The sequence below is a fragment of the Bos mutus genome, chromosome 13 (assembly GCF_027580195.1).
Source record: "Bos mutus isolate GX-2022 chromosome 13, NWIPB_WYAK_1.1, whole genome shotgun sequence".
NCBI classification, from domain to species: Eukaryota; Metazoa; Chordata; class Mammalia; order Artiodactyla; family Bovidae; genus Bos; species Bos mutus.
Window position 1 is genome coordinate 55,281,095 of NC_091629.1, and position 24,265 is coordinate 55,305,359.

Genomic DNA, 24,265 nt, shown 5'->3' on the forward strand with positions numbered 1-24,265 from the left:
CCTGGCAGGTCAGGAGAGCAGGGTGGACAGTGGCAGAGGGAGGAGAAAGAGCTAATCCCGAAGCTGATTCCTGGCAGGCCAGTGGCTAAGACTCCGTGCTTCCACTGCAGTGGGTGTGTGGGTTCGATCCCCGGTAAAGAAGTTCCAAAAAAAGCTGATGCAGAAGCTGAGTGGGTGGGTCCCAGTGAGTGATGGGACAGGAAGGAGACAGTGGAGGGTGAGAGTGTGGAGGACAGCTCTCAGGAAGCCAGCTGGGGATCCAGAGGAGGGTCTGCTCCAGAACCAGGGGCTCAGCCCTGGGCATCCCTTCCAGGACTGCATTATGGGTGATTAATTCACGGCCAAGTTACTTTCTCATGAAGGTTACTACAGATACATCAGCACGACAGGCAGGGCGTGAGGGAAGAAGGCTCGGCGTGTGCGAGCTGGAGCTGAATATTAGATTCTAGTCACTATTTGATTGATCTTTTAAGCAATTCTGGGATTCTGTCACTTAAAAACCAATAAATCTTTGAAGGCCTGGGGAAAGCAATGCAAAAGCAATAAATCTCCATTGCGGAATGTTAGAAAAATAGGCCAAGGCTGCCAAGGTGGTTTGGCTGGAGGGATGAGGGTGCAGGAGCCCCCAGTGGCAATCCTTCCTTTCCCAATCCGCGCCCCCTACCCTGCCACGCTCAGTCCTATCAGACAGAGTCAGAGCTGTATGGGTTCACGCACAGGGCAGCAGGCAGTTCACCAGGGGCTGGAGTTTGGCTCAGCCAGAATCAGAGCATCACTGGCAGAAGGAGGAAGAACAGCCTACCTGGGGGTCGCCTGGAGGCTGAGGCTCAGGTATGAGTCTGCTGGAGAACAGGAAGGCTCTCCACTCAGAGTCATGCCGGGCTTCATCAATTACTGCACACAATCAGAACTGTCTTGTCCACCCCTCACTCCCTAGTTGGTGGAGGTTCACTCCACAGCAACCCCACCAGAAGGTCACCCTGTCATCACCTGACATCCCAGCTAGGGGGAAAACTCAGAACTTCCTGGTGGAGCAACGAACTCAGAGGCAGGAAGCTAGGTCCCTGACCTTGGGCCAGTCACTTAATATCTTAGTCTTTAGCTTCCCCTCTGAAATGGAGATGGCATTTCCCACACAGCTTACTCACTGGCTAAGTGACAATCAGATGCTACGACAGAATTATAGGCACTATTAGCTATTAATATAAAACATGATTCTGGGCATCCTTGACCCAATGCATCTAGAGAGCTCTTTGTGTCCAGGGGTCACAGACTTTCTTGGCTGTTTTCTCAAGGCTCCTGCTTCTCCTAGCCTGCAGGACTCCATGCTGGTCTACTTGCCTGGTTTGTGCTCATCTCTCCAGCCTGACTATTCCTTCTCTCAACCAATACAGTCACTGTCCTTACTGGCTTCAAGTTATCTTGCTTTGCTGGTTTCGTTATTCTGTTTCCTTTCTTCCTCAATGCCTCCCTGCCCCATTCACATGCATATTCAACGGATGGTAAGACTCAAGCTATGACAAACCTAGGCAGTGTATTAAAAAGTTGAGATATCACTTTGCCAACAAAAGTCCATCTAGTCAACGCTATGGTTTTTCCAGTAGTCATGTACAGATATGAAAGCTGGGCCATAAAGAAGGCTGAGTGCAAAGAACTAATGCTTTTGAATTGTGGTTCGAGAGGAGAATCTTGAAAGTCCCTTGGACAGCAAGAAGATCAAACCAGTCCATCCTAAAGGAAATCAGTCCTGAATATTCATTGGAAGGACTGATGCTGAAGCTGAAGCTCCAATACTTTGGCCACCTGATGTGAAGAACTGACTCACTGAGAAAGACCCTGATGCTGGGAGAAATTGAGGGTGGGAGGAGAAGGGAGTGACAGGAGATGAGATGGTTGGATGGCATCACTGACTCAATGGACATGAGTCTGAGCAAATTCCAGGAGATGGTGAAGGAGAGGGAAGCATGGTGTGCTGCAGTCCATGGGGTCGCAAGAGTCAGACATGACTTGGTGACTGAACAGCAACAAAGATTCTAGAGGACAGGTATATGTCTGTCTTGTTTCCTGCTATATCTTCAGGGCTTAGCTCAGTTCCTGCTCAAAAAATATTTGTTAAATGACTTAATGGTCGACCGCCTCCCACAGGGGCATTCTAGTGCCCAGAGTTCAAGGTGACACAGGATTAAGGTAGCTGACTTCTATGTGATACCGCTTCTGCTGTCACCACGGTTGTCCTGAAAGCCTCGCTGGATGGCACTGATTAGTCTCTTCCCTTCTTGGCAAATGCCCAAGCAAGAGTCTGAAAATAATTCCAGAAAATGAGTGTTGAGCCACCCTCAGTGATCTACAGCTTAAGAAGAAAAGCAGCCAGACTTTTCCAGACACCAGGCATTGCCCTCTGAGCAGTGACATTTATTTTAATTTTTTTTCCAATGGAAATGTCACTAAAATACATCACGTATGACTTTTCTCCTAGGGAGTTGGTAGGGCCAGACTGACTGAGTGTTGGCTTAGGGGTGGCTGACTGGGTTTGAAGGCTGCCTGCAGCACTTACATGTTTCACGGCTGGGTCAATGCTCTTAGTTTCTGTGTATCTCAGTTTCCATATCTGCAAAATGGGGAAGCTACAACTGCAGCGCTGTGAGGAGGCAGACAGTTAATGTATAGTGACGGGCACACAGCCAGTGTGTGCTCATCAAATGGAAGCTAGCCAGCTCTTTCAACTTGAAAATGTGGGCTCTCAAGGGCTTCCCCAGTAGCTCAATGGTAAAGCTCTGCCTGCAAAATAGGAGACGTAAGAGATGTGGGTTCAATCCCTGGGTCGCAAAGATCCCCTGGAGATTGCAAAGATACTAGAACCTACTCTAGTATGCTTGCCTGGAGAAGCCCATGGACAGAAGAGCCTGGTCCATGGTCCATAAGCGTGCAAACAGTTGGACACGACTGAAGTGACTTAGCACATGAATGGTCCCACATTAGGGATCAATGAACCAACGAGGTTCACCCTAATTTTTTGGGTGAACCAGTTTAGTTATATTCAAAAGCAGAGACATTACTTTGCCAACAAAGGTCCGTCTAGTCAAGGCCATGGTTTTTCCAGTAGTCATGTATGGATGTGAGAGTTGGACTATAAAGAAAGCTGAGTGCCAAAGAATTGATGTTTTTGAACTGTGGTGCTGGAGAAGACTCTTGAGAGTCCCTTGGACTGCAAGGAGATCCAACCAGTCCATTCTAAAGGAGATCAGTTCTGGGTGTTCTTTGGAAGGAATGATGCTAAAGTTGAAACTCCAGTACTTTGGCCACCTCATGCAAAGAGCTGACTCATTGGAAAAGACTCTGATGCTGGGAGGGATTGGGAGCAGGAGGAAAAGGGGACGACAGAGGATGAGATGGCTGTATGGCATCACCGACTCGATGGACGTGAGTTTGAGTGAACTCCGGGAGTTGGTGATGGACAGGGAGGCCTGGCGTGCTGCAGTTCATGGGGTCGTGAAGAGTCGGACACGACTGAGCGACTGAACTAAAGTTTAGTGATATCTCAGTGCATGAAAGTGAAGGTGTTAGTCTCTCTGTCACGTCCGACTCTTTGCAACCCCATGGACTGAAGCCCACCAGGCTCCTCTGTCTATGGAATTCTCCAGGTAAGAATACTGGAGTGGGTTGCCATTTCCTTCTCCAAGAGATCTTCCTGACCCAGGGATTGAACCCAGGTCTCCTGCATTGCAGATTGATTTGTTACCATCTGAGCCACCAGGGAAGTCCAATGTTAGTGCATAGGGGAAAAATAGTCACAATGTTGCTTGAGAATAACAGGAAGAAACACAGCAGTTCAGTAATCTACAGTAACAGTACGATAATCCTTATCTGATGTTAAAAAGCCACCATCTACTCTGGTTCATCACAGCTAGGACAGTCCTGGAACAACTGATGTGTGGAATATAAGGCAAAAATCATACTCTCACAAATGCTACACATACCTGTTTGATGGCCTGAAGACTCACCTGACTTAGCATAGACACTGTTCAAAGTCTACAGAACAGGCAGAAAATTCAAATTGCTGGCAAATGATTCTATTTGCTCCACTGTCCATAATTTCTGGAGTAGGACCAGGGTGGAAAACAGGTAACTAGACCATCTCCATAGCCTCCTCTTGGCTGATCTCCCAGTCTCCAGTATCATAAAAGAGATTCTGAATGTGGCTATTCCGTGGCTTTCCAGTGCCCCCTCTAGTAGCTCCCAGCTCCTGCCTCGACCTCTATGCTACAGCAAATATAACTGCTCCTGGTCACTCCCCATGACATCAGGCTCCCTCTTGACTCCATGCCTTTGCTCATGCTGGACCATCTTACTGCGCTTAAATCTCACACAACATTTAAGATATATCTCTTAAAGTTCCAATCCTTTGGCCACCTGACACAAAGAGCCTACTCACTGGAAAAGACCCTGATGCCGGGAAAGATTGACGGCAGGAGGAGAAGGGGACAACAGAGGATGAGATGCTTGGGTGGCATCACCAACTCGATGGACATGAGTTTGACCAAACTCCGGGAGAAAGTGTAGGAAAGGAAGGCCTAGCATGCTGCAGTTCTTGGGGTCACAAAGAATCAGACATGACTTAGTGATTGAACAACAAAGTTACATCTCACTGTCACCTCCTCTGGGACTTCTGTCCTCTGAGTGCCTACGTGCATCTCCACAAGCATGAATTGAATTGTACTGTAACTAAGTTTTCATGTTTCTGTCTCCCCAGCTAGAGTCCAGCTTTCTTTAGAGCAGGAGTAATTTGCAGCTAGTTCACAGGCGTGTTCCAAGCACTTAAACAGTGCCTGGCACCGAGAGAGAGCTCAAGAAATGTTTGTCGAACGAAGGAATCAACGGATTGCTTTCATCCCCTGTACTCTGCTCCATTCCTGGCACATAAAACACTCCATGCATGCTTGCTGAACTGAACTGAGCCAATTTGAAAGCTGTTCCACCGAACACTCTGCTTGGCTTCAAGGGTCTGTAGTCCCTTGAGCTCTGAGCAAAAGCCAGTAACATCTTATGGGAAACCCAGATGAACTTTCTGGCCACCATGATACAAAGGGTAGCTTATATAAAAGAGGTGCTCACCTTCCTGACAGCCAGAAGCCCATGGACTTGCTTGGGGTCAGCTTGGCTACAGAGATGCCTTCGCTGCCTGGGCTATAGATACACTTGTATGACTCTGACTTCAAGCCCCCTGTGGAACACTAAGGCCATAAACGGGACTAGCGCTGAGGTCGTGCCTCCTTTGAAATTTCTGAGCAGGTCCTTTTGATCATTTGGTGCATCTGTCTATATGTCTGTTAATGGCAGATGGGCGTGTACAGGCCATGTTGCTGGGATACTGTGTTCCTGGGGCCTCCAGCCTGACTAAATAAATTTACCATAGGCTTGTTCCAGAAAGTTCTCTCCCAGCCCTCTTCAGATCCCTATCCACACCTTCCCACTAAGCCAGTCCCAGTGCCCCATGGTGGGGAGAGAGGGCTCCTGGCTCAGTGGCCCTCTGAACTGGGCTTGAAGCTGCTGATCCTTTTCCTCCAGGAAGCCTTGCTCCTGGGCAGTCTTGCCCACAGGCATTGTCAGCGGCATGATTCAGCTGGAGGTGTGCATGGTGAAGAGAAAGAAAATGGAAAACGTCAGGTTAAGACCCCTCCTCACCTGACAGGGGCTCCCCGAGACTGAGCAGGCTTCAGCATCACCGTGATGGTCGTGTCTGTTTCATTCAGTGGGGTGTCTGTGTCATATTCAGGCATTGACGGAGCTGGACAGAGAACAGAGAGAAGGGAGCTGAGCACAGGTCCCAACCCCACCCCATCATCACCTCCCACAAGACACCCAGGTTGCCTAGGAGGGAGCTATTTGGGGAAGCACTGGATGAGTCACGTGGCATCCGAGGCTTTCAGCAAAGAAGATCCTGACTTTCAACCTTCCTGTAGGTTCCTTCAAGATGCAGAAGAGTCTGGAGAGGGGAACAATGATGTGGCTGGTAGCCTTCATGGATCAAAAAGTTCCATACCATATAGACAGATAAATGCAGGAAATATAAGTACTTAAAGGTGTGACTGTAAAGTCAACCTTAAACACATTTAAAATGCAAATACAATTTAAAAAATTAAAATAAAAAAGAAATAGAATGCAAATTACAGCAGTGATGACCTTTGCTCTGATCTTTTCTTTTTTTCCCTTCAGGAGACCCTCTCTTCTGATAGGAACATCACTAAACCTAATCCCCTGAGAAGGTAATTTAGCCATTTGTACTAAGAGCTATTAAACTTACATCCCTTTTAATTCAGTATTTCAATTTCTGGAATTTAATCCTAAATTCATAATCCAAGCCAAGAAATCAAACTTTATTCGGTAACATGTTCATTGAAGCATTATTTTATTAAAAACATGGAGGCGCCAAATATATCCAACCACAGGGGAAGGTTTAATTAAATCACGTCAATCTGCTTGACAGATAATTGTAATGAAAGCAGTGTAGCAACTTGGAAGATGCTCGTGGTTTAAGGGTGTGTGGAAACGTTAAGCTACAAAAACTACCAGGGGTCTGCGTCTATGCAAAGTCTGTGTGGATGCAGACCAGAAGTGCATGGGCATGCTGAAACAGTGTGAATGTAAACACAGGTCTGAGATAATTCCGCTCTGAAGCTGTCCGGCGGGGGAGGGGGCCTGACAGCTGAGGGCAGGTGACATCTTGGGCCGCTCTGGCTCTGGGCATTCACTTATTTTTTCATTCGCTCATTCATTGGAGGTTACATGAGAACCCGTGCTGTGCCCTGCACTGCCAAAAGGAATACTCCTGAAAATGAATCACATTTTTACAAATGAAATCGTATGGCGAAAATGTACTATTTGGTGCAACTGTGTGCTCGGTAAACTATTGAGTAAATCACTCAGCATTCCCTCTGGTCTAGTGTAGGTGATATATGCTTTATATTTTAGGAAGCTCCTGGATTGGGTTTTCTTCACGAGATGACGGTGGTGATAGATGAGGGACTGCACTGTCCTTACTGCTCCAAGATCACACGGTGATGGTCGGCTCCGCCCCTTTCCACTCCCAGGTGTATTAGGAGTGGATAAAAACCAACACCATCACCTTTCTTCCTTTCCCCTTTCTAGGACAGATACCTGAAATTTTGGTGGCGATCCTGGTGGTGACGGGCGGCCCAAAGCCCTTTGCAGTGCTGGCCTTGATGGTGAAAGAGTAGGTGGTTCCAGGGTACAGACCCACAAAGAGGTGGTGGGTTTCATTCCGAAGCTTGAACACTTTGCCCCTCTGGCTGGACAGGTCAGCATTTGGGTCCAATGAGCCCACGGCCTTGTAGTTGATCTGTGCAAGAAGCCAGCAAACAAACCAATCAGTGCCTCGCCCAGGAAGCTGAGTGGAGCTTACCAGGAGGAGCATCAGGGGAGGGAAGCAGAAGGCAGGCGAGCATGGTCACGAGTTTAGCCATTACCATCCACCTTACAGATGATTCCAGCCTCCAAATACTTCACTGTCCATGCTTTGGGGCACTGCTGTGTAGTAGAAACAGAATTTAATCCACATACATAACTCTCAATTTTCTAATGGTCACACTCATTACAGAAAAAATAAAGAAGACCATAAAGTAAAATTAATTTTCATAATCTATTTGGTTAAACTCAGCAGATCTAAAATATTATTATTTAAACCTGCAATCAACATAAAAATTTAATGAAATATGTTCTACTCTATTATTCATATTAGGTCTTAGAAATCGAGTGTATATTTTACCCTATGGCACATCTCCACTTGAACTAGCCACATTTCAAAAGTGTGGTGACCCTGTGTTGCTTGGGGCCACCACTTTGGACAATGTGGTGATAGTGAAAGTTGCTCGGTCATGTCCGACTTTTTTCGACCCCATGGAGTATAGAGTCCATGGAATTCTCCAGGCCAGAACACTGGAGTGGGTTGCCTTTCCCTTCTCCAGGGGATCTTCCCAACCCAGGGATCTAACCCAGGTCTCCTGCATTACAGGTGGATTCTTTACCATCTGGGTCACCAGGGAAGCCCAGGTTTATCTAGTTCGTTCTATTAAAAGTGTTTTACTGGAGCACAATTTATATTCAGAAAACTAGACAGCTGGATGAAGTTTTACTAACTGCACAGGACCATGTGACCAGCAACTAATCAAGAGACACATTACCAACCCGAGGTTTTCCCCTCACATTTCCTTTCCGATCCCCCCCTCCTCCCCTGCTACCCTGACTTCTAACAGCACAGACTAACTCTGCCTGGCTTTGAACTTTATATAAGTGGAATTGTACAGGCTGTACTTTTCAGTGTCTGCTTCTTTTGCTCAACATCATGTGTGTGAGATTCATGAGGCTATCACGTGTGGCCATAGATCAGGCCTTGTTGAGGTTATCCCATGTCCTATCTCTGACCAAAGATAAACCCAGGTTTGTTGGACTCTGAAACCTGTGTTTTTTATTTCAAACCACACTTGCTGGCCTGAAAACGAATTTAAGTAACCAAAGAATACGTTCATTCACTCACTCACTTACTCCATGACAACTAATCCCTGCACACTCCCATATTCTAGGACGTGCACTCTGTGTGGCCAGGCCCTAGCAAATGAATGCAGTGAACACCGGTCAGGCCCTGTCCTCAGGGTCTTCTGTTCCAGAATGAGGTAAGTTAACTACACAGCCACCTTGCATCACTGTCTTCCATCAGGAATGTATCATGCTTGTCAGGAAGGCCAAAGCCAGGCAGAAAAGGGAACATACCAACTCTGCTTCAAAAATAAGCAGCTGGGACTTCTATGGTGGTCCAGAGCTTAACCCCCATGCTTCCAATACAGAGGGCCCAGGTTTGAACCCTGGTTCAGGGACCTAGATCCCACAGACCCCAACTAAGAGTTCACATGCCACTACTAAAGATCCCACGTGTTGCAACTTAGACTCAATGCAGCCAAATAAATAAATAGTTAAAAGAAAGTAGTAGTTGGCTCTTTCTGGTTAGGACACCAACCATTCTGGAGAAAGAGGTAACCTCTCTCTCTGCTACGAAGCAGCAGCAGTATAGCAATTGATGTCACAGGTTGAGGAGAGAGCCCAGATTCTGCCTGGAGCACAGTGAGTCCAGGAGGAGCCATGCACAGAATTGAAGCATTCGGGCACTTTGCAAGCAAAGCTGGCAGGGCACCCACTCCTCAGGTTCCAGGGGGCCCCTGGTCACAGCATTCTCTCCGATAACTGCACCCACTTCAGCCCTTCCCAGAAGCAAGCCAAGTAATTTACACCCCCAGAAACTGGACTGATGGAAGTTGAAACATACATTCCTGGCTCCTCTCTTGTGATACTGTTGCTGCATCCCTGGGGATTTCCTTGAGGGATGTCACGCCATGTGTCTCCATAGGTAGCTGGCTGGAAAACACACCCATCCTTGGCTACCTTCCTTTTCCTTCCCCACTTCTTAGTGTTTCCCAAAGTTCTCAATAATCTGTTCATGCTCAAATCCTTGTCTCGGGCTCTGCTCCTGAGAAATGTCAAACTAAGACAAAGTGCTCAGGGCTGTATCTTAAGGGGAAAACTGAACTATCAATAATACCCCGGGGATGATACAGAGTCAGAGCAGAGAAAGGAGCATTCTAGGTTCTAGGCAGAGAAAACTAAGTGGGCAAAGACCTAGGGTGGGAGAAGGCTTGGGAGAACGGAGAAAAATCCTGTGTTGACTGGAGAGCTGTGTGCAGCTGGAATCCAGTTTTTCCTGGTGGAAGGAGGAGACAGATGTTCGAATAGTTCTGCCCGTGGCTGTGAACCCCGGGGTGCTGGAGCATCCTGTTGAAATTCAGCCCCATCCCCTGCCTGGGCTGGTGGCAACTACATTGATATACAGACACTGGGTGGTAAAACTCATGCCTTATTTACTAGCCAATTCCTTTTCTGAGCTCCAAATTCAATCCAAAAGCGACTCAATTTCCACCGAGCTGTCAATATAATATACCGTGCTCGCCTGCTCTCCTCACCTTTCCTGGTATTACAGGATCCTCACTTACTTGTAATGAAACACTATGAATAAATCAATGTATGTTAATATAGCGTGTCTTCAATTTTTTATGAAGGGTTTCGCCAAATCTAATTCCCTCTGCTTTGTCAGAACCAGTCTTTGAAAAATTTAACTTGCAAGTTTTACGAAGTTAGTGGGGGATCAGGCTGGGGAGGGAAAGAAGGAAGGTGAGAGAAATTGAATGGGATGGAGCTGGGACTGTAAAATGCATCCAGCAATGTGACTCCTCATTTGGAGGTGGAGAGAGAGGAAGATTTGTTAGAATAGCAAACATAAAAGAAGGAAGTGGTGGGGAAAGAGGGCTGAGCTGCATATCAGCCCTGGGCTTCAGGCACGGGGTTCTGCTGCAACAAAGTGCTCTGGACCACCCTAGTCTCTCATGCCTGGGTGCTCTCAGTGGGATACCTGACAGAAGCTGGAGTGAGAACTTTCCAAAGAGAATTCAATCACATCACCCCTTAGAACAGCGGTCCCCAATCTTTTTGGCTCCAGGCACCGGTTTTGTGGAAGACAATTTTTCCACACACTGGGTGTAAGGGGGCGGAATGGTTTCGGGACAGTTCAAGGGCATCCAATTTATTGTGCACTTTCCTGGTGGCTCAGACGGTAAAGAATCTGCCTGAAATGTGGGAGACCCGGGTTCAATCCCTGGGTCAGGAAGATCCCCTGGAGAAGGAAATGGGAACCCACTCCACTATTCTTGCCTGGAGAATCCTATGGACAGAGGAGCCTGGCAGGCTACAGTCCATGGGGTTGCAAAGAGTCAGACACGACTGAGTGACTAACACTTTCACTTATTTCTATTGCAAAATAAATGTAATATGCTTGAATCATCCTTTTTTACTGGGCTTCCCTGGTAGTTAAAACAGTAAAGAATCTGCCTGCAAAGCAGGAGACCTGGGTTTGATCTTTGGAGTAAGGAATGGCTACCCATTCCAGTGTTACTGTCTGAAGAATTCCATGGACAGAAGGCACCTGGCAGGCTACAGTCCATGGGGTTGCAAACAGTTGGACACCACTGAGTGACTTTCAAGGCAGAGGAACCAGAGATCAAATTGGCCAACATCTGCTGGATCATCAAAAAAGCAAGAGAGTTCCAGAAAAACATCTATTTCTGCTTTATTGACTATGCCAAAGCCTTTGACTGTGTGGATCACAATAAACTGTGGAAAATTCTGAAAGAGATGGGAATACCAGACCACCTGACCTGCCTCTTGAGAAACCTATATGCAGGTCAGGAAGCAACAGTTAGAACTGGACATGGAACAACAGACTGGTTCCAAATAGGAAAAGGAGTATGTCAAGGCTGTATATGGTCACCCTGATTATTTAACTTATATGCAGAGTACATCATGGGAAACGCTGGACTGGAAGAAACACAAGCTGGAATCAAGATTGCTGGGAGAAATATCAATAACCTCAGATATGCAGATGACACCACCCTTATGGCAGAAAGTGAAGAGGAACTAAAAAGCCTGTTGATCAAAGTGAAAGAGGAGAGTGAAAAAGTTGGCTTAAAGCTCAACATTCAGAAAACGAAGATCATGGCATCTGGTCCCATCACTTCATGGGAAATATATGGGGAAACAGTGGAAACAGTGTCAGACTTTATTTTTGGGGGGCTCCAAAATCACTGCAGATGGTGACTGCAGCCAGGAAATTAAAAGATGCTTACTCCTTGGAAGGAAAGTTATCACCAACCTAGACAGCATATTCAAAAGGAGAGACATTATTTTGCCAACAAAGGTCCACCTAGTCAAGGCTATGGTTTTCCCTGTGGTCATGTATGGATGTGAGAGTTGGACTGTGAAGAAGGCTGAGCGCTGAAGAATTGATGTTTTTGAAATGTGGTGTTGGAGAAGACTCTTGAGAATCCCTTGGACTGCAACCAGTCCATTCTAAAGGAGATCAGTTCTGGGTGTTCTTTGGAAGGAATGATGCTAAAGCTGAAACTCCAGTACTTGGGCCACCTCATGTGAAGGGTTGACTCATTGGAAAAGACTCTGATGCTGGGAGGGATTGGGGGCAGGAGGAGAAGGGGACGACAGAGGATGAGATGGCTGGATGGCATCACGGACTCGATGGACGTGGGTTTGGGTGAACTCCGGGAGTTGGTGATGGACAGGGAGGCCTGGAGTGCTGCACTTCATGGGGTCGCAGAGTCGGACACGACTGAGCGACTGAACTGAACTGAGCGACTTTCACTTGCACCTATTTCTATTATTATTGTATCAGCTCCACTTCAGACCATCACTAGGATATAGATCCTGGAGGTTGGGGACCTCTGCCTTAGAATCAAAAGAGCAACAGTTTCCCACAGGTTTGGGGATAGGACCACATCCTTACCTGTCGTTCTCCAGCTCTCTGCATGCACTCGCCCCTCTGGCCTTCCTAGCTTGCATCCAGGTCTTATTTCAGCGTCTGAAAAGAGCCCCGGTCTCTGTGGCCTCAGGGCTTTTCCATCAGCTGTTCTGTCAGTTCAGGTGATTTTTTCCTTCCCTTCACTTCGTTAATGACTCCTCACCCTCAGCTCTCACCTAAAAGGACCGTTGCCGTGAGCACCTTCCTTGACTCTCAGGTCCTCCTGTTTGACGTTCCCAGAGTCACATGGGTCTCCTCTGAACCACTACTTTTATAATGAACCCTGCAATTATTTCATTAATGATTCCCTTTTCTTCAAGCCCAGAGTCTGAAAAAGTAAAGCCTGAAAGCCAAATTTGGCCCATCATCTGTTTTTGTAAATAAAACTCGTTTGGAACACCAGTCACAGCATTCTACTCTAAGCGTTTACAGGCATGGTCTTTGCCATCTTTGTGACTTCCAAGGCAAACGTACCAAAGGAGGCCAGTTCAAGGTAATCTCCTTTTGTTAGAAGTGAAGCCTTGATGCTTTGGTTTACTGACAATTCCAAGGCAAAATGTGAACAAGTCCCTTCTGAAGATCCCAGTGAAAGCGCAGATGGCTGCAGTATATGTGCCAGTGACTTCTTGGTCATGAGACTTTAGTTTTTCCTAGAAACCTGAGGACCAGAGTAACAGTGGAAAAAATGATTATGACTGACACATGCACTGGTGTTCCTGGGTTTCTAACTCAGTTGAAGGTGGGCAGGAACTTACCACATCTTGCAGACAGTTCCTGCTTTTGTTTCCATTGTGATTGTATCATTCTCTCCATCAACAGATGCTCACCAATAACCCATTCTGTGCTGGACTCTGCTCTGGGCTCTTGGGAAACACTGGCTAAGACCCAGTTTTTGACTTTGAAGACCCACAGAGGCACTGGTGGGTACCATAGGAAACTGAGGTCTTTGGGAACAGTTATGGGAGTAACCAGTTCTGTCAAAGACAGTGGGGCAGCCTCCCAGAGAAGCTGCAAGAGCACTGGGCTGGCTAGTGGTCCTCAGCACAGGCTCCAGAGCATATGTCCTGGGACCTTTAAAACGTACCGAGGCCTGCACTCAGCCCACACCAACTGAATCGAATGTTTCGATGACAAAAGCCTGGCAATTAGTACATGTTCAAAGTTCTCCAGGAGATCTGATTGGAGAAGGCAATGGCACCCCACTCCAGTACTCTTGCCTGGAAAATCCCATGGACGGAGGAGCCTGGTGGGCTGCAGTCCATGGGGACGCTGAGGGTCAGACAAGACTGAGCGACTTCACTTTCACTTTTCACTTTCATGCATTGGAGAAGGAAATGGCAACCCACTCCAGTGTTCTTGCCTGGAGAATCCCAGGGACGGAGGAGCCTGGTGGGCTGCCATCTATGGGGTCGCACAGAGTCGGACATGACTGAAGTGACTTAGCAGCAGTAGCATCAGGAGATCTGATTGGGCAGCCAGAGCTGGGAATGCTGGAACTGAGCCCTAAAGCATGAAGGCGATTAAGCAGAACTGTGAATGTGGCACGTGCCAGAGAAAGGTGTCCTAGAACAGCCTGCTGGAAGGAAGTGGAAACTCACCACTGGCACATCACGGTGACAGCTGCTGAAGGCAAGATTCACTGTGGAGTTCTAACGGTGCGTGAAACCAAGGAGAAATGGAGTATTTGCACAGCCTTGTGTGTGTGCTTAGTCACTCAGTCGTGTCTGACTCTTTGTGACCCTTCGGACCATAGCCCGCCAGGCTCCTCCACCCATGGGATTTTTCAGGCAAGAATACCAGAGTGGGTTGCCATTTCCTTGTCCAGGAGATCTTCCTGACCCAGGGATTGAATCTGAGTCTCTTGTGTCTCCTGCATTGCGGGTAGACTCTTTACCCACTGAGCCATCAGGGAGCCCAATGAATATCCTTGTGTGCAGGCTCAGCCATGTTCGACTTTTTGCGAACCCATGGACTGTAGCTGGCCAGGTTCCTCTATCCATGGAGTTTTCCAGGCAAGAATACTGAAGCAGATTGCTATTTCCTTCTCTAGGGGATCTTCCTGACCCAGAGATCAAACCCGTGTCTCTTGCATCTCCTGTACTAGAAGTTATCTCTCCCCATATGCTGTGAAAGTGCTTCACTCAATATGCAAGCAAATTTGGAAAACTCAGCAGTGGCCACAGGACTAGAAAAGGTCAGTTTTCACTCCAATCCCAAAGAAAGGGAATGCCAAAGAACGCTCAAACTACCACACAATTGCACTCATCTCACATGCTAGTAAAGTAATGCTCAAAATTCTCCAAGCCAAGTTTCAACAATACGTGAACCGTGAACTTCCAGATGTTCAAGCTGGTTTTAGAAAAGGCAGAGGAACCAGAGATCAAATTACCAACATCCGCTGGATCATCGAAAAAGCAAGAGAGTTCCAGAAAAACATCTATTTCTGCTTTATTGACTATGCCAAAGCCTTTGACTGTGCGGATCACAATAAACTGTGGACAATTCTGAAAGAGATGGGAATACCAGACCACCTGACCTGCTCTTGAGAAACCTGTATGCAGGTCAGGAAGCAACAGTTAGAACTGGACATGGAACAACAGACTGGTTCCAAATAGGAAACGGAGTACGTCAAGGCTGTATATGGTCACCCTGATTATTTAACTTATATGCAGAGTACATCATGAGAAACGCTGGACTGGAAGAAACACAAGCTGGAATCAAGATTGCCAGGAGAAATATCAATAATCTCAGATATGCAGATGACACCACCCTTATGGCAGAAAGTGAAGAGGAACTAAAAAGCCTGTTGATGAAAGTGAAAGAGGAGAGTGAAAAAGTTGGCTTAAAGCTCAACATTCAGAAAACGAAGATCATGGCATCTGGTCCCATCACTTGATGGGAAACAGATGGGAAAACAGTGGAAACAGTGTCAGACTTTATTTTTGGGGGGCTCCAAAATCACTGCAGATGGTGACTGCAGCCAGGAAATTAAAAGACGCTTACTCCTTGGAAGGAAAGTTATGACCAACCCAGATAGCATATTCAAAAGGAGAGACATTACTTCGCCAACAAAGGTCCACCTAGTCAAGGCTATGGTTTTTCCTGTGGTAATGTATGGATGTGCGAGTTGGACTGTGAAGAAAGCTGAGTGCCGAAGAGTTGATGCTTTTGAACTGTGGTGTTGGAGAAGACTCTTGAGAATCCCTTGGACTGCAAGGAGATCCACCAGTCCATCCTAAAGGAGATCAGTCCTGGGTGTTCTTTGGAAGGACTGATGCTAAAGCTGAAACTCCAATACTTTGGCCACCTCATGCGAAGAGTTGACTCATTGGAAAAGACTCTGATGCTGGGAGGGATTGGGGACAGGAGGAGAAGGGGATGACAGAAGATGAGATGGCTGGATGGCATCACTGACTTGATGCACATGAGTTTGAGTGATCTCCGGGAGTTGGTGATGGACAGGGAGGCCTGGCGTGCTGCAATTCATGGGGTCAAAAGAGTCGGACACAACTGAGTGAATGAACTGAACTGACGCCCCAAATGTAATCAGACCACAAGTTCTTTGATATCTCTCCTTCCAGAAAGTGGAGGCTAATTTCTCTCTCCTTGAGTGTGGGCTGGACGTACTGACTCATGATAGAAAGGGGAAAAACAGTAGCTTTAAAGTAGAGGGATCAGGCAGACAGGAGCTTAACCAAGGGATTAAAGTCAACATTGCCAATGTTAAGTCATGTTGAGATGGAGGGCTCCCTGTAGGGGATGAGAATCATACACAACCTCCATGGCCTTCCTGCCCAGAATCTCCATCCATTCATAAGACAATATCAGACTAGCCCAGAATGAGCACTGATCATCACTCTTTGAAAATGTCAATATCATACAGATAGATAAAGAAGACCAAGAAACTCTCACAGAAAAATCCGAAGTTCAGTCAGTAGTAATGAACAGATGTGAAATCTCAGTTTTGATAAACATACCACAGTTAGGGAAGATGTTAACATTCAGAGCAGTAGTGTGAAAGGTAAGGAACTCTCAGTACTATTTTTCACAACTTTTTGGGTAAATTTAAAATTATTTCAAAATACAGTGTTTAAGAAACCACCACAAAATGTGGCCTGCTGGGGTTTGGTACCTATGAGGTCCCTGTAGCTGCAGGATAGAATCTACACCACATATTCACTGAGCTCTGGATTTGGCCTGGTGCTGAGAATTGGAGAGTCTTCAGAAATGTACAGTCCAGTGTGGGAGGCAGCCATGACCACCAGAAGGAGTTGTAAAGGTATATGTAGATTACTGCTTTGAAGGAAGGGAAAGTGGTTCTTGGGAGCATGTATTAGAGGCTTTTGGTGTCTCACAGTCTTCCTCATAGAGTGTGATGGTGTTAAACAGATGCAGGGGTGTGAGGAGGGTGTGGGGAGTGATGGGAGACAGAGGAGGGGGAAGGAAGAGGAGGCCAGAGAGACGCTCCTGGGCAGGATGGCTATTGGCCTATGGTCGCTTTTGTGCAACCTGGAAAAAGGCACTTCTCTGGGCAGATGGTGACTGCCCCTCAGCCTCAGTCCCTGTACACTTCAGTGAGCTTAAAGTACCTTTGTGAGAAGGAAAAATATGCCTTTCTTAATGTCTAGTCATAGTCCTCCTGACAGATATAGGAAGTAACGTAGAGGGTTTCATCTCCTTGGTCGTATAGTACACAACCCATGCAACCATCTGTGACAGTCCTGCTTTGAGGTCAGGTCACAGAAGCCTTTATGTGAATCTTCAAGTGCTTGGGTTTTATCTTGAGGGCAGTTTCAAGTCATTAAAGGGGAGGGACACAGCATCACACCAGTATTTAAGAATACTGCTACTAAAATTTTGGTCCATAGACAAAATAGCATCAGCCATCACCAGGGGGCTTGTTAGAAATGCAGATTCAGCAGCCCATCTCAGGCCTACTGATCAAAATGTCTGGGACCCAGGAATCTGCATTTAACAAGTTCTCCAAGTGATTCTCACGCCTGGTGATTTTTTTTTCTTTTAAAACTTTTTATTTTGTATTGGGTATAGCTAATTACTTTGGCCACCTCATGCGAAGAGTTGACTCATTGGAAAAGACTGATGCTGGGAAGGATTGGGGGCAAGAGGAGAAGGGGACGACAGAGGATGAGATGGCTGGATGGCATCACTGACTCGATGGACGTGAGTCTGAGTTAACTCTGGGAGTTGGTGATGAACAGGGAGGCCTGGTGTGCTGCGATTCATGGGGTTGCAAAGAGTCGGACACGACAGAGCGACTGATCTGATCTGATCTGCTCTGATAGCTAATTATACGCTAGCAAAGTAATGCTCAAAATTCTCCAAGCTAGGCTTTAACAGTACATGAAATGTGAACTTCCAAATGTTCAGGCTGGAGAGGAACCAGAGATCAAATTGCCAATATCCACTGAGTCATCAAAAAAGCAAGAGAATTCAAGAAAAAGCATCTTCTTCTGCTTTATTGATTACGCCAGAGCCTTTGTCTGTGTGGATCACAACAAACTATGGAAAATTCTTCAGGAGATGGGAATACCACACCACCTTACCTGCCTCCTGAGAAATCTGTATGCAGGTCAAGAAGCAACAGTTAGAACTGCACATGGAACAGACTGGTTCCAAACCGGGAAAGGAGTATGTCAAGGCTGTATATTGCCACCTTGCTTATTTAACTTATATGCAGAGTACATCATGGAAATGCCAGGCCGGATGAGGCACAAGCTGGAATCAACACTGAAGGGAGAGATACCAGTAACCTCAGATACTCAGATGATACCACCATTATGGCTGAAAGTGAAGAGGAACTAAAGAGCCTCTTGATGAAAGAGTCTTTCTCTTATCTGGCTGGCTTAAAATTCAACATTCAAAAAACTAAGATCAAGGCATCCAGTCCCATCACTTCATGGCAAATAGATGGGAAAACAATGGAAACAGTGACAGACTTTATTTTGGTGGGCTCCAAAATCACTGCAGATGGTGACTGCAGCCATGAAATTAAAAGACGCTTACTCCTTGGAAGAAAAGCTATGACCAACCTAGACAGCATATTAAAAAAGAGAGACATTACTTTGCTGACAAAGGTCTGTCTACCAATGTTTTGGTTTTCCCAGTAGTCATGTATGGATGTGAGAGTTAGACTGTAAAGAAAATTGAGTGCTGAAGAATTGATGCTTTTGAACTGTGGTGCTGGAGAAGCCTCTTGAGAGTCCCTTGGACTGCAAGGAGATCCAACCAGTCCATCATAAAGGAAATCAGTCCTGAATATTCATTGGAAGGACTGATGCTGAAGCTGAAACTTCAATACTTTGACCACCTGATGTGAAGAACTGACTCATTGGAAAAGACCTTGATGCTGGGAAAGATTGAAGGCAGGAGGAGAAAGGGACGACAGGATGAGATGGTTGGATGGCATCACCGACTCAATGGACATGAGTTTGAGCAGGCTCACGGAGTTGGTGATGGATAGGGAAGCCTGGCATGCTGCAGCCCATGGGGTCGCAAAGAGTCAGACACAACTGAGCGACTGAAGTGAACTGAACTGATAGCTAATTAGCTGATACCTCATCAGAGATATTAGCTTCCCTGGTAGCTCAGATGGTAAAGAATCTGCTTGCAATGTGGGAGACCTGGGTTCGATCCCTGGGTTGGGAAGACCCCTTGAAGAAGGGAATGACAACCCACTTCAGTATTCTTTCCTGGAGAATTCTATGGACAGAAGAACCTGGTGGGCTATAGTCTATGGGGTCGAAAAGAACTGGACACGACTGAGTGACTAACACATATTACTGATGAACAAAGTTGTGACAGTTTCAGGCGGACAGCAAAGGGACTAAGTTATACATATACACGCATCCATTCTTCCGTAAATTCCCCTCCCATCCAGGCTGCCACATAACATTGAGTAGAGTTCCTTGTGCTAAACAGTAGGTCCTTGTTGGTTATCCATTTAAATACAGAAGTGGCTGCATGTCCATCCCAAACTCCCTAACTATCCCTTCTCCCCAGCAACTGTAAGTTCATTCTCTGTCTGTGATTCTCTTTCTGTTTTTTGAGTTCATTTGTATCACTTAAGATTCCACATATAAGGGATGGCATACAGTGTTTCTCTTCTGTCTGACTTACTTCACTCAGTATGACAACCTCTAGGTCTATCCACGCTGCTGCAAAGGGCATTATTTCACTCTTTTTAATCTCTGAGTAATATTCCATTGACTATATGGGCCACATCTTATTCATCCGTGCTTCTGTTGATGGATGCTTAGGTTGCTTCCAAGTCTTGGCGATTGTAAACTGCGCTGTGATGAACACTGGGATGCATGTATCCTTTAAGGTCATGATTTTCTCTGGATATAGTGCATGCTGAATTTGGAGAAGCCCATTCTCTGGTGAGAGGATGGGGGATTAAACTGCCTGGAGGAAGAGTCAAGGATTGGCTCTCTTCCAGATGACAGATAACAAAGAAGGCCTGGTTCAGACAGGAAGCTGAAGGGATAGAGAGAAGGGGGTGGGTCTGAGAGCAGTCGAGTTTTGGCAGGTGAAGGAAGAGGTCTCTAGAAATGCAGGAATAAGGCAGAGCCCACACATGACAACGGGCCAGAAGGGGGATGAGCCTTTCCAGGAAACTACTGGAGAAGCTCTGTGAATGTCCACCAGCCTGATCCTTCTAAGGCTACTGATATGCAGGTAGGAGAAGAGTTGGGGAGAGGAGACCATTGGAGTTTAGTCTTGCAAACCTTGCTGAAACCCAGATCCACCACATATTAAGAACTGTGTGACTAGGATATAACCTCACCAGCCAAAGTGTTCTACTCACAATTGACTGGGCAGCAAATCCCTGGGCAGGCACTGCCAGGCTTCTCTGGTTCCCAAGGCTGAGCTCCCAGGTCAGAGGCCCAGACCATGGGCTGGGTCAGCTGAGCCAGGGTCTGCCTGGGCTTTGCTCCCTTCCAGGGGCTGCCAGCATGGGCAGTGATGTCCACGGTTTGCTGGGCATGATAGTCCTGACGCTGCCGCCTGCGGGGAGCTTGTTCCAGTCTTATGTGGACTCCCTTGGCTGCCAGAGATCAAAGATGTTTGCCCAACATGGCTTCTGCTCAGTTCCAATCAATATCCTGTTCTCTGATTTCAGCTGGTAGCCTGGTGGCTCTGGGATCAAACACGAGGAGAAACCAAGCTCAGAATCCAGCTGGTCCAGGGTCATTAGTATTCACCATCCAGCAACCAAAACAGCAAGGTTGGCCAGGAGGTGATAATAACAAGGATCAACATGCACGGAGTGCTCACTGTGTGTGTCCCACTCTATTTCCTAAATTACCACCTGGCCCGTCAGCTCCCAGACTTCAGGAAGAGTGTGTTAATACACGATCCCCACTAGTACCTCAGCCCCGCCAAATCTCACCACTGGGTTACTTCTCTGTCTCCCCCTCTCCTTGTCTCTGTCCCACAGGGGAGGGATAGTCTGACAGTTTCACTTTTTCAAACTGCTCTGAATTTCAAAGATGCCGTCAGATTCCCATAACAGGGCCATCATCAATTCTGACGGCTCTAAGCTTTTTCTTCCTAAACTGTCATAATGCAGCTTAATAATATGAAGCTTAAACCTTTCAGCTTTTAATCTCATGCTGGGGTGTCCTGGGTGCTATGATTTTATTATTTTCACAGAAATCTTTTGGCTTAATGAGTCTGTCTAGTGATATTCCCAATTGCTTTTAGTCTGCATTGCAATATTTCTCGGGTTTCTAAAGGCCAGCTGCTTGCCTTCCCACTTCACATGCAGCTGATTTCTGTTCTGCTGAGTTTAACCTGGTTAAGTTGGGTGACCAATTCCTCTCTGGTTGGCTTTGGGGTATGGAGATGCGAGAGAACTTGAACAATCCCTTGACCCTGCTTCCTGGAATCTTGCAGCCCCACCAGTGGCCTTTCTGGCAGAGACAGCCTGCGGAAATCCTTCCATGAGGGCAAGGCCAGGAAGCTACTGATTCACTGCTATCACTGTCAACACCCAGCCTAGCATGGAGGGGAAGTCAGTGAGGTTTGCCGAATAAATGAGGATTAAGGATGAAAATGTAGCAAACTCAGAATGTGGCACAGCTGGGTTTGAAATGAAGTCATTCTGATGCCAAATCCAGCATTTCCCACCTTGAGCTCAACTTGCCCTCAGCCCTCTGCACATGTCCACATGTGACCTGCTGCCAGGGGGACGACCTGCTGTGGGTTTCGGCAACCCTCAGCCCCCAGGCTCTGCAGTGGGTCCCTCTGGGCCTGTCTCCCTATAGAAGGACTTGGCAGCAACCCTGCAGCTGGGTCCATGCCTGTCTGGCACACAGTTGGCACTCCATTAAATTCTGTGTTTAATAATTAACGTGGCCCAAGTTGCTGAAGCTCTTGTCCTCTTGGGTCTGTATCCAAATCTGTATAAGTAGAAAGGCCCTTCACTGCTTTCCTATTTTTGATGTTTTATAAAAACGGCCACCCAACTTTGGACAGCCCTCCCATCAAGAGGTAGAGATTATGTCACCCCCTTGAGTCCAGGAGGACTTATGACCACTTGACCAATAGAACAGTGCTGTGTGGCCTTTGAGACTGGGTCATAAAAGGCAATGAAGATTCTGACCTGTTCACAGGGGTCACTCATGTCTACAGCCTCTAAGCTGTGGAGAGAGAAGTCCAAGCTCCTGGATGGCCATGCTGTGAGGAAGCACAGTGCACTTGAAGAGGCCATGCATAGATGCTTTGGTCAGTGGCCTGGCTGAATCCAGCCTTTGAGTCCCAGAGTCTGGGAACCAGAATGGTGAGTGAGCAAGTCTCCAGATAACTCCAGTTCTCAGCTATCTAGTCATTCCTGGCCATTTCAGCCTTCTCGGCTGAGCCCTAAGATGTTGTGAGGTTGAAACAAGCCATGTTTTTAAGCATTTTAAGGTTGTTGTTTTACACCACTAAATTTGGGGATGGTCTGTTACATGGCAATAATAACTAGAACATCATTTGTCCATTAGACTTGAGAGTTTAAGAGTATGGATACAATTTTATTCACTTTGGAGCCCCAAAAGGAAACACAGTATTAATAGATGCTCAATAGATACATGCTACCTTCTTAACCAAGAGATCAAAGTTAATGACTCCAGTAATGAGAAATGCAGACATCAGGTGTCTTCTGATAAGAGCCTCTGAGAAAGGCATACCACTTATGCTATAGCTTTGCCCCAAAAATGCGTCACTTGAACCAAAGGACAGTCTACACAATGATTGACCAGAAGTTTTCAAAAGTGCCAAAGCCACCAAAAACAAAGACTAAGGGAAACGAAGGCATAATAACAACTGCAATCAATGTAGAATCCTGAATTGGAAAAAGGACAACAGTGGGAAAACAAAGTAAAACCTAAATACGGTCTCTAGATGACAGTATTCATCAGACGTCATCAGTAGTTTAACGTATTGATCAGTGTTAATCTCCTGGTTTCAGTCATTTCACTGTGGCTATGTGTGATGCTCACATTAGGGGAAGCTGGGTGATGGGTATATGGGAACTGTACTAATTTTGCGACTACTCAGTAAGTCTAAAGTATTTTAAAATTAACTGTTTTAAAAGAAAACAAACTTATGGTTACCAAGGGGGAAGGGAAAGAGGGATAAGTCGGGAGACTGGGATTGACATATACACACAACTGTATATAAAACAGATACCTAATAAGAACCTACTGTAGAGCATAGGGAGCTCTACTCAATACTCTGTAGTGACCTATATGGGAAAAGAATCTAAAAAAGAGTGAATATATGTATCTGTATAACTGACCCACTTTGCTATACAAAAAAAAACTAGCACAACATTGTAAGTTAACTGTATTCCAATAAAAATTAATTTAAAAATAAAATTAAATATTTTAGAAATGGAAGAACAAAAATAAATGTGTGCTAAGTCGCACTGATTGGCTAATCTGAAATCATGAACCACAGGTCAGAATTCAAAGGCTCAACCCTCTGCTTCTTACTGCCTTGTCAAAATTCACTGTCATAACAACAATACGAGTTAATATTTGCTGGCATTCAACTCTGCCAGGAGCCATGCCAAGCACTGACCATGAATGCCTCATCTAATCATCAGTGTTCCTCAGTCTAGTACCATTATTATTCCCATTTTACAGATGAGGAAACCAAGGCCTGGGGACAGTAAGTAGCTTTGCAGGGTTCTCCCAGCTAGCAAGTGGCAGCACCAGACCTGGAACTCAGGCGGTGGGAACCTGGAGTCTTTCTGCTTAACCTCAGGGCTCTGCTGTCACCATGACCAGTGGCCAGTCTTGAATCCAGGGGCTGGGAGACAGAAAGTGCTGTGGGAAAGCTGTCTGGCAAAAGCAGCTGGCATAAGAGGACACACCTGGAGTTTGGAAGGACAGGGAGAGAGCTGGGGACAGGGACACCAAAGTTAGAAGAGCTGGGGTGGAGGTAAATTTGGAGACTGGAGGGAGACCAGGGCTGCTGCCTGACGGAGCTTTCCACGGCCCCCAGGGCATTTCTCCTTCCCACTCCAAAGGTCCTGCCTCCTTCTCAGAAGGTGAAGGTAGGGGGCAGACTTGAGCAGCCTTTCCCCGGATCAATGGGTTGCATAATCACACATTCTGAGTCAGCAAGGGGCTGAAGACTGAAGTTTCACTCCATCACCTTTTTCTTTCATTCAGCGTTTTTCTCATGAAATTAAAATTGAATTGATTTTCTCTTCCACCTTCCACTTCCTCTAAACTAGGAATAAGGAAAGGGGGATAAAAAGAGTGGGCACATTGGAGATCCGAGCATCAGTTCCAACTAGCAGAACAGCAGTTGTAAGATGTT

At 46.4% G+C, this 24,265-nt stretch overlaps 1 protein-coding gene across 7 annotated transcripts in view; it reads right to left on the reverse strand.

The window, feature by feature from the left end:
• PTPRT (protein tyrosine phosphatase receptor type T) overlaps positions 1-24,265 on the reverse strand; it is a 1,153,310-nt gene that overhangs the window by 278,035 nt on the left and 851,010 nt on the right. For all 7 annotated transcript variants that reach the window (XM_070381763.1, XM_070381762.1, XM_070381758.1 and 4 more), the window contains exons 10-11: positions 7,156-7,357; positions 5,683-5,785 (exon numbers count right to left, since the gene is read on the reverse strand). In XM_070381763.1, coding sequence (XP_070237864.1) covers positions 5,683-5,785; positions 7,156-7,357 — 305 coding nt within the window. The remainder of the gene's footprint in view (positions 1-5,682; positions 5,786-7,155; positions 7,358-24,265) is intronic.